Genomic DNA, 10334 nt, shown 5'->3' on the forward strand with positions numbered 1-10334 from the left:
TAAAGCAGCTATGACTTGCCCAAGATATACGTATTCGGTGACTGTTTCCAAGACCTCATTGCCTACCTAGAAGCGATGTACCTTGGCGTGCCTATTCGACATTACCTTGTACTTTTTCGTGTTTATTTTTAAGCCTGAAAATATACTTGCTGAGCACAATTTGCAAAGCATGCACTGCAAATCCGTGCTGCTCTGACTGAGCAGGACAATGTCATCGGCAAACCGTAGGTGGCCGAGATATTCCCCATTAATTCTCACCCCTGTTTTCTTCCACCTAAGCTTTCTGAACACACCCTCCAAACAGGCTTTAAATAATTGTGGTGATACTGTATCCCCTTGCCGGACCCCCTTTTGTATAGGAAATTTGCAAGTTCGGTGATGGAGCCGCATGTTCTCGTACATCCATCGTATACCTACCGTATTTTCCAGTCTATAAGTCACACTTTTGTATAAGTCGCACCCCCCTAAAAAAATTGGCCGCGTATCTGCTCCTTTCGTTGCAAATGTCGTCAAAAGACGATAGTCTTTGTAGACATTTGGCAAGAAAATGCCCCCCTTTGCTTTCTCACTCACCTCACATGCTGTTCTGTTCCTGTTCCGTCGCGCTCATCCCAAGGTAAACACACTAAACGTTTGCTCAAGGCGATTTGAATTTACCGCGTTCCACTGCTACAGGCCAGGTTCCTCAATGCCAGCGCTGTAGTATGGCAAAGACGCGCCGTACTGCACGTACGCCGTACTGACGCGCGGAGATGCGCCATTCAATCAAGCGTGCACAAACAAACCACCAAAGTCCAGAATATTGCCGCGACCCACGCCTTCTGTTTGGTTTACTTCTGTGTTTTGTTGCCAGCGTCTGACCGTGCCCGATTGCGTTATCTGTGTTTGAAACGAGGTATGTGTTTTGCCCTGCTGTAACTAGACCGGAATGTTCTTTGTTGGTCGCCAATGCTCCCGACGTAATTGAATGGTTCCACAAAGATTAACGTAGAGAGGTAAATGCTCGCAGGGGAAACGCCGCCGACACTGCCTGAGCACGTCACTCACTGAGTGCTCCTCGACGTCCGTGCACTGTTTAATTTCTTTGAGGCGCACAAGTTTGCTCCAATAAACCTTGTTTAGTGAAAGAAACCCTGCATCGTTCTTGGCTGCGTGACAATGTCATATCTTTTTCAGTAGAGCTCGACTTGTCTAATGATGCGAGATTTGAGTATTTGTCAGCAGCTGCTCGCAGTGCAATTTCTGTCTTGTCATTTGGAAGCCAGCTTAGTAGCTGAGATGCAAAACGTGTGTGACCAATGTCAATTTGTATGGACGCTATGGTCACCAAGCTGCCAGCAGCATACTACCCTGGGTTAGACTCTTACACTGGGTATTCTAGTACAATAGCGTGAGGCCGCTTTTCTGATTGAGACAAAAAACAAAAACGCCTGTGTGTATGAGATTTCGGCGCACGTTTAAGATCCCCAGGTGGTCAAAATTAATCCGGAGCCCTCCACTACGGCGCGCCTCAACCCTGCGTTGCGTCGGTGCGTTAAAACCCTACAATCACCGTAATTACCCGATTCGAATGCACCCCCGATTCTAACGCGCACTCGATTTTAATGCGCACCCGATTTTCCCGGCAAAAAAACCGAAAAAACTTGCACCTCCGACTGTAACGCGCACGGAACTTTGTGAGCAAGAAAAACGAATGCGAGAGAAACGGGCGATTTATTTCCCAACGTAATCTCACTCATCTCACTCTTCGTCGCTCTCCGCTGAACACAACATCTCGTCCTTGGTGGCGTCAAGCGCGTTCACGATGCCACACTTCATAACAGACGTTCAACCATGGTCGATGGGATCGTGGCCCACGCCTCGCACGCCCATCCTGCGAGCTTCTCCAGAGGCGCACGCTTCAGCCGAGCACTCGTTTTGAACGCGTGAGAGCCGCTGCTGCCACTGCTGTTATCGAGCGCGCAAGTGGAACGATTTGAGGGTTTGTGTGAACGCCGATAGAAAAGCCTAGGCGCCTATGCTTCCTGCGTCTGAAAAATTGTTGCTAAAAGCTTTGGTGCCATCTAGAGATGGCGATGGAGATGGGTGGGACGAAATTTCCGTTGTTTCAGCAGTTTCGGTTTCGTACCCGATTCTAACGCGCATGCGATTGTTCTACCTATTTTTCCGGAAAAAAAGTGCGCATTAGAAACGGGTAATTACGCCAATCAATCAATCAATCAATCAATCAATCAGTACAATAGTGTGCCAGTAAGAAGGAACAGATGCTAGCAGGCTGATCTTTGCAAGTCTTTGCTGCACCCAAGCGCCAAGAAAAAAACCCACGACCAAAATCAAAACTGAAATGAGGGTGACCGCCTGTTTAAAAAAAGTTTCCCTGACGAGGGCAGAAGCCACAGACTGGAGGCAGCTGCAGGCAGGCACGTTCCCAAACTTAAACATGCCTGCTTGATATGCGGACGCATGCCCGCTGCACAATCGAAAATCCACCCTCTACTACACCGCATGGGAATGCCAAAGCACAATCGCGGTCCCCAAAATCAGAAACCTTAACGCGGAGCAATGGGAGGCGCTGCTGGCCAGGGACTGCTGCGAAGACCAGATAGGTCTGATTCAGCGGGCACGTAAAGCAGCAGAGGCCGGTGACAGTCAATTACAGGATTTGCATTTTTGGCACTGTAACAATACAGGCAAAATTTGTGTGTACACATTTAGTGTTACCTTAAGACCCCTTTGCAGGTGCGTGTATGCCTTTTGTGCGTTCCCCCATATGGACACCAATGAATACCTCCACTACTGGGTAACTTTAAATATCCTCGTTAGCAAATGCAGCCAAGCACTTACTTGAAGGGGGCTACAAGCAGGCTAGGGCCGATGTTATCAACCAGTGCACTTCCTGTACCCACTGTTTTTTTTTTTTTTTTTTTTTTCGGGGGGGGGGGGGGGGGGGGGTACAGTAAAACTAAGTTAAAAAACTTCAAGGGACCACACTAAAACCCTTGTTCAGCAGTATGTTTCAGAAGCCAAAAGTGAACTCCACGCATTCACATCGAATTTAAAACATCTATTCGTTTCCACTCACCTTAACTCGCGCATACATTCTAGCCCTCTGTGTGATGCCTTTTTCTGTACCGATGTACTTAGCAAGACAGTTTATAAATTGACTGCACATGTTCAAGCCATGTTGCCCCTCACCTATACAGCACAACAGCCGGCTAACAGGTTCCGAACGCCGTCCCAGTATCTACGGCAAGTTGCTCAGAGTCCATTAGTTGTCTACTTTCTTGGTGGGCGCGCAAACAGGAATCCAGAGCTTGAGACCAGCCGGACAGTACAAGGAATTGAGCTGAGAGCAGAAAACGTGTGCTCCGCTTAATGCGCAGCGCTGAGAAGTCTCCAGGAGGCATTTGCCAAGAAGGGAAAGCAGACGCAGCGGTGCGAGGGCAACCGACGCAGCAAAAGCAACGTTTCTCCGCAACGTCCCCATCGCCTTCTCCCATCAGAGGAGAGCAGACAATGCAACACACTTTGGACTTTGGTACCGCTTTCTTCTATGTGCTGTGATTAGCGCCTGTAGCTTCTAGACCACTGCATGAAATTACCAAACCGGATTACAGCTATGAAATTTGGCTTTTAAGGGTGCACATGAATGTGACTTTTGGAGACGAAAGCCGACTAACCTTCCGCAGATGTTAACCGTACTTAATCGGTACTGGGGTGGGTGACCCCAGCGGTAGCGAGAGCTTACAGTGCTTGAGCAGCTTGCTGGCATCCTTGCGGCGGTTGCAGAACCAGTTGTTCACCATGCCGGACGTCACGTCTGTGGGCACCAGCTCACCTGAACAGCGCCACACAACAAACAACGAGAGAACATCTCTGATGCAAAGAAAAAGAGGGGGCAATAGTACACACCCCTGCTCAACTATAAAAGAAGGAATTAATAGCAGCACTCTCTAACCATTTCTAAAAAAATTAAACTTTTTCTGGCAACATTTTGTGCACTTTTGTGGCTCTAACACTTTGGCTACGGAATGCTCCCACCCCCTCTGTGAATTATAGGTGCCCTTCACAGAGTCTGCTAAGTTTGGCCCAAAAACACTGGTTCTGAGAAGCTTAAATCTGTAGTTTTCTGTGCCTGCCTGAAAGATACATACCTCAAAAGCATGCACACCTAGCTTCAGCTTCAAGCGCTACACAACATTACAAACTAATCACAATAGGTAAAAAAAATAGGCAGAAAAATCGATAAGTTGCGAGGATGACGTACAGAAAACACTGCCGAGACGTGGATAATGTCTGTGCCTCTTAGGCTCACAGTACACTGGAATTCACTTATAAGAACAGGTGAGCATAATGTTCCACTATGTTAGTAGGGAATATATATATAAGAAAGCTTGTCCATCTAGAAAGTTTCTTTGAGTGAGGTTTGACTGTATGCAAACATAGCACACACAAAAGAAAGAATTAAGGAATGTCGGAAATTGGTTTCTCGAGCAGCACCGGAAAGTTGGGACAGCACCACGCCTGGACACTTAAATTACAATGGCCAACTGCGTAAAAACGAAAACCGCGGTGATGTAGCACCCGCATGTTGTAACCACACGAAACCGCGGGCTTTCGGCGCATTACTAGCAGAGGTAAACCACAAAAACACCCATACATGCAACACCTGAGACCTCGTAAAGCCAGCGCATAATGGTTTTTACGACTCTCGGCGCATTCTGCTGTGGCGCAACGCAGAGGCAAGGTGCAGCATCGGCCCTGTAGCAGTATCTGCACGGGGGGAAAGAAGGGGGGGGGGGGGGGGGGTAATCCGCACCCAATCTAATACACCTGTTAATTTCCTATCTGCTGTGGTGTGGTGAAGTCGATATCTTGAGGAGATAGCCGACCACTTCACTGCTGGGAGCAATTTCCACTGCTGGAACTAACACCAGAGGCGCCCCAAATCTTCAACAGCCGAGTCTAAGCTGCAGTTGCCCCCGTAAAGCCTTCTTCCCCTTCCCGTCCCATTGTGCACCCACAATTCTGCCTGGCCTCAAGATAGCACCGCGTAAACGCATCCGCATGCAACGAGACCTGTCCAGATCCCCGAGTCGGTGCCAGTGGGGTATAAGTGAGGGGGCTGTCATGCAGCCTTACTGCATGCAGCCATGCAAACTTCCCAATTAAAACAAGAGAGAGAGCGCGCAGACGTGCGACACCGAGCGCACCGGAGTTGAGGGCACTGAGGTTGCACTCGTTGGCAATGGCGTCCCTCTCATCGGCCTCGGGGTAGGGGTTGGCCGCAAATGCTCTCCGCAGCACTTGCAGCTGCGAGTCGGTGAACCGGAAGTGGTGCCGCCTGGGAAACGCTAGCCCCTGGACGCCTGCACAAGCACGCACGCGGTGTGGGGAGCCGGTTGGGGGTGCTCCGAGTTACACTAACACCTCACTCGAACAAGCATTTCAGGTGAACAAACTTTTCTCTCTTTTTCAATTGCTGAACGCTAATCGGTTTCAGCAACTGCGAAAACATTTGGGGTGCGACTTAGGTAACTCGGGTCTAGCACTGAATGGGTCAGGCACCCTCGGATTTGAATGCACCTGCACGCACACAGACAAAAAGCCAAAAAAAAGAAGAAGAATCGATCTTCTTGAATATTCGTACATTTGTGCAGTGAAGCTCATTAATCCGAACTTCAATCATTCGAATTTATGACTATAATTCGAACTGCCCGATTTTGGTCTGGCCAAGATCTGTAGAAGCCGATGTAAGAGAAAGCCCATTAATTTGAACATGACTAGGTGTCCCCACAGGTAACTCGAACTACAGGCCACTGTTCCGACGGCTTTGCGCCTGGTACACGGCCAAAGAACACACCCACTGCCTACACATGAAGCTGTGTTGCCTCCAAAACTGAGAGAAATACACTGAGAGGGAGAAGGTCAAAGAGGGCAAAAGCAATCGAAACCCCCAATGGCAAAGATTCGGAAGGCGTACTCTTTGCTGGCTACACTGATGTGGACCAGAATGCAGTCTGACAGATGTGAACATCATATCTTAGGTCAGAAGCGCAGGTTCTGCCCCTGGCAGTGATGAGGAAGAGGAGGAGTGGAGGGAGCTCATGACCTGATCGGATGCTGCAAGTCTCTTCCTCGCCTTTGAAGTAGGCAAAAAGGAGGCCTTCCGCTACATTCGCTCGCTGGACCAAAAAGTGCTGGCCGTTGCCTTCAATGACAAAAAGCAGGCTGCAATTACGGACATCCTAAGCATCAAACATGCCCTACTGTTTCCCAGTTGTGCTGCACTGTTGTTAATCTTCCCTCTCATTATCTTAAACTTTCGTTAGTTCAAACTGAGATGGTTTCCTCTTGTGGTTCAAATTAACGAGCTTTTACGTATTAGCAGAAACGTTAGAATATTTTTAATAATTGTAGAATGCTCGTAGAAACAAATGTTAGCAGAACTTCACCCTGAGACAGCAGAGTCTAAACAAAAATTGGAACAAAAAGTCTAAATTTGCACGCCTTCTTGATGATGAACTGCACGAGCTTGTTGAAGGCCGGAAAAGTTTTCCCGCATGCACTCAAGAGTTTATGAAACAGAGCCTTGTCTGTGCTATAAGCTAAGAACACAATGTAGAACTTCCAGAAATAGGGGTTTCATAGTGACTGCCTATGCGGTGGGACCACATTCAGTAAAGTGAGATGCGAAGGTAGAATGCATCTCAGCTTCCACAGCGCAAGGTCTCCTCGAAAGGCCAGCCAAGCCTGGGAATTAGCTGCACCTGGGCTCAGCAGAAAACAACCTGCTTACCGTCGCTTGACGGTGCTTAGTTTACCAGCATATCACGGTAATTACCATCACATGATCGTGATTACAAGACTAAAAGAAACAAGGTTCTCCACAAGTTCTGGTCCAGGTTGAAAGTGCACATTGCTGGACTACTTCGCAAAAGAGGACATTCTTTCACGAAGCAACGGCCTCTTAAGTGAACAACAGCAAGTGACAATTTTTGGCTTTTAGGCGCCACGTCAAACGAGACGAGTGCAACAATGAGCATTGGGATGTGTAGGGGCAACGAAAAAGCACAAAGGAGTCTCAAGAAAATCAACGAGACATGCCAAAAGAATGTATGTCTGTTAAGGACAAAACAACCTCACAAAAAAATGCAAGGAAGTCTATCTGCCTCGAGAAGTCGAGTTCGGCAAACTAATGCCGTTTTTGTCGCAGTTAAACTTCAGTGCGACCCTAAAGTGATCGGTTGGTCGATAAATGATCGATCATGTGACGATGGCTCGCGGTTTAGGGGGAAAGACAGAGCCCCGCTTAAAGCAGGCACTTCTTGAGCTCCGATATGCTATGCTATGTTCATCAATTGTAAGTACTTGTAATAATAGAGTGTAAATATTCGTTGGAGTAAACTGTCGTCTGCCAAGTGCCTTCGATCAATGAGCCATCATCACATCATCTTTCATCTGTCGCCCAAACGACCTCCTACAGTCACATCGAAGTTTAACAAGTACAAAAAAAAAAGAATTCTACACACGCATGCATATATGTTTGTGTGTATGTATGCATATATGTTTGTGCATACTTATACGCATACAAATTTTAATCAAGTTCCCTCTCATATTTTTTATTCTTCTTTTTTAAGCACTGACATCCATCAAAACTTGGCATATTGATCACCTTGTATAAAATAAGTGTGTCACAATTAATAACGTACATTAAAACAACAAGACACGCACAGCGCATTTGCGAACATTTTGTGGCGCTTAAAGAATTGTTGGTTTGCTCCAAAGTTCTGTCGATTTTTCTCCTGACAGATTAAAAAAAAAACAACGACCAACGACCCTGCTGAGCGTTCACAGCTCCGTCGTCTCGTTGGGCTTTCAGCTATTCATGCTGATGAACTCGCTCCACAGCAACAGGAGCTTAGGAGCCGATTGGCTTCGCAACAAGCGGTTTCGATTGCGAGGAGCTCTCTGTAAGAACAGCGCGCGCGCGGACGCACGCAGCAGACAATGAACCAATCAATCATCGGCGCCAAACAGAACAGCACGAGTTGACAAATTGCGCTCAGCCGCTCCTTATTGTGTCCGCACATGCGAGCAATTTACGCCTAATTTTTTTTTCCCGGCGCTCACCAGCTGACGACCAGCTGGACTTGCAATCCCCCATCGTCAATAAAAGCTATTCGATGCAAAGAAGAAGAAAAAGGAAGAGACAAAACTTGCCTCGAAGCGCCACACATCTCGTCTGCGACGGATCGGACGACGACCTATGACACGCGTCTCCGTCGTTGACGACCGCACAGTCCTGCTGGAAACCGTTCTGTTGGTGCGCCGCCGGCGACTCGGCCGCCGAGCTCTCGGAGCTCGAAGAGCACTCATCTTCCTCGATCTTCGGTGTCGCTTGTTGCTGCCCGGCGTCGTTTTCGAGAGCGGTGGGTGACGCTGGAACGACGCCGTTCGGCGCGGAAAAGCCGCCGCCGCCGGCACCACCGTACGGATGAGACGGCCTTCGCTGCTCCGAGCCCCTCCGGAGCGTGCGCTCGAGCCGATCCAACTTGAAGAATATGATGCCGATCTCTTTCAGGGTGATGCCGGTGTCTTTCAACCGGCGCACGAGGTCGATCTGCTCGACCGTAAACTTGAGCACCATGGTCGTCTCGAAAATTGGTTTCCAGTCGTTGTCACTGTCGTTGAGCGAGGCATTCGGGTAACCACTAATAGTTACTGCTAACCGGCTGGGTTAGGTGACGTTTGCGATAGTTAGCTGGGTGTACCGGGCTTCAAGCTTTGACGCCGATTGGCCTGTGGTTGGAGGGTTGTGACATCCCGCGATAGCACGCTATCACGAGCATGTTGCGCAAACGTTAACGATAACTAAACCAATCTAGTAACCCTAACTAAAACATTGCGCGTTTGCGCCGTGCCCTACGGGAGGGCGCCACAAGTTTGAGCGGATGCACAGTCTGGTGTCAAGAACAGGCAAAATAAAAAATATCTATATACAAACAAATTTTGCAACAGCAATTTCCCAAAATCTAACCTTACAACAATTTAAATATTACACATTATAAAAAAGTATTTATGAACAGTACGTCTAGACATAAATTGTTTAAGTGACATGAAGTGCGAGGTTACAAGCAAGGTTTCGGTTTCAGTTTCATAAAACAGCATTCGGCCGCAAACAAAACGCAAAAAGGGCTGTTCTCGAGCTGTCTGTGCGGCACTTTCTTAGTTAAAGCTCATGCGGCAGATCTGAAACGTTTGAAACATTCGTGTCCACGACGAGTGGAGATTTCAGTAGTGAACTGATGCTGTGGGCTGGCCGCGCAATGCAACACTGAAGGAGAGCAAGGCTGAAAATTACTTTTAAAAATCTAATTCTTGTGCACGGACGAGCATAATATAGCCCCCCCCCACCCCCACCCCCCCTTCTCACGTAAAAGAACAACACGAACAAGACTGCTCTAGGACTAGCCTCTGCGCTGCATTTGGTTTTCCAACCCAAAAAGTAAAAAGTCTGGCCCCATGGCATGGTTGGTCCCATGGCTCACATTTCCTCTTAAAACCGCTATTCACTCTATCAAGAAGTGTTTACCTGTTCCCAGCAGCTTCTGCATAAGCACGTCCTTAAATCATGGCAGAAATTTTGCTACATGCAATACGAAACCATGCAGCTACACGAATGTTAAGTAAAAAATGTGTACAAGCAGCCCAAATGCCCTGCGCGATTCTGCCTGTAACAGTTAGACCAGTTTTCTTATTAGCAATTATATGTGCCTCCCAATGAATTAATTAAGCGCTGCCCCATTTAAACTTCACGTAGAAATGTACTTATGAGCAAAACTAAGAAATATTGTTGCAAAGTGCACCAACATTATTCTTGAGCACGTGATGGGTGATAGCTGGCGAAGAGGTGATTTTAGTACAATATTGGCTGCACGTTTTTAGCCCAAAAAAAGCAGAGCGCAACAGTGACAATGCGATCAAGGCCGTCCACGCTGGTTGGACGCGACTAGCAAAAGGTCGACGTGGAGGTCGCAAAAGGTCGGCGTGGAGGTGGAGGTCGACGTACGCTGAGTGATCATTCTAGACGAGCGATGAAAATAGATGTTTGATACACCGCGCTTAGCAGCGAAAACCGGTGCTGCGCAAGCTATGCTTTTTTGCATAGCTTTGGCGCCTTGCGGATACGCCAACCCAAAGGGACATGCCGTGCAGTGAAGTTTAGAAGGTTGCATGTCGTGCGGCAGAGCCAACTTTTTTTTATCGCTCTTTCACTCGTAAATCTTGAATATTCGAAAACTTGAAATATTGAAGATTTACGAATATACTTT

At 47.8% G+C, this 10334-nt stretch overlaps 1 protein-coding gene across 2 annotated transcripts in view; it reads right to left on the reverse strand.

The window, feature by feature from the left end:
* Nucleotides 1-8945, reverse strand: part of LOC144158924 (homeobox-containing protein 1-like) — a 38450-nt gene extending 29505 nt beyond the window's left edge. The window contains exons 1-3 of one of the 2 annotated variants that reach the window (XM_077690125.1): nt 8224-8945; nt 5214-5369; nt 3749-3838 (exon numbers count right to left, since the gene is read on the reverse strand). In XM_077690125.1, coding sequence (XP_077546251.1) covers nt 3749-3838; nt 5214-5369; nt 8224-8650 — 673 coding nt within the window. In that variant the 5' untranslated portion in view covers nt 8651-8945. The remainder of the gene's footprint in view (nt 1-3748; nt 3839-5213; nt 5370-8223) is intronic. The other variant, XM_077690126.1, reaches the window with a different exon arrangement.
* Nucleotides 8946-10334: the final 1389 nt, after the last annotated feature.

This window comes from Haemaphysalis longicornis, unplaced genomic scaffold, assembly GCF_048455015.1.
Source record: "Haemaphysalis longicornis isolate Haplotype H1 unplaced genomic scaffold, Haemaphysalis longicornis Haplotype H1 scaffold_10, whole genome shotgun sequence".
In the NCBI taxonomy this organism is placed as follows: domain Eukaryota; kingdom Metazoa; phylum Arthropoda; class Arachnida; order Ixodida; family Ixodidae; genus Haemaphysalis; species Haemaphysalis longicornis.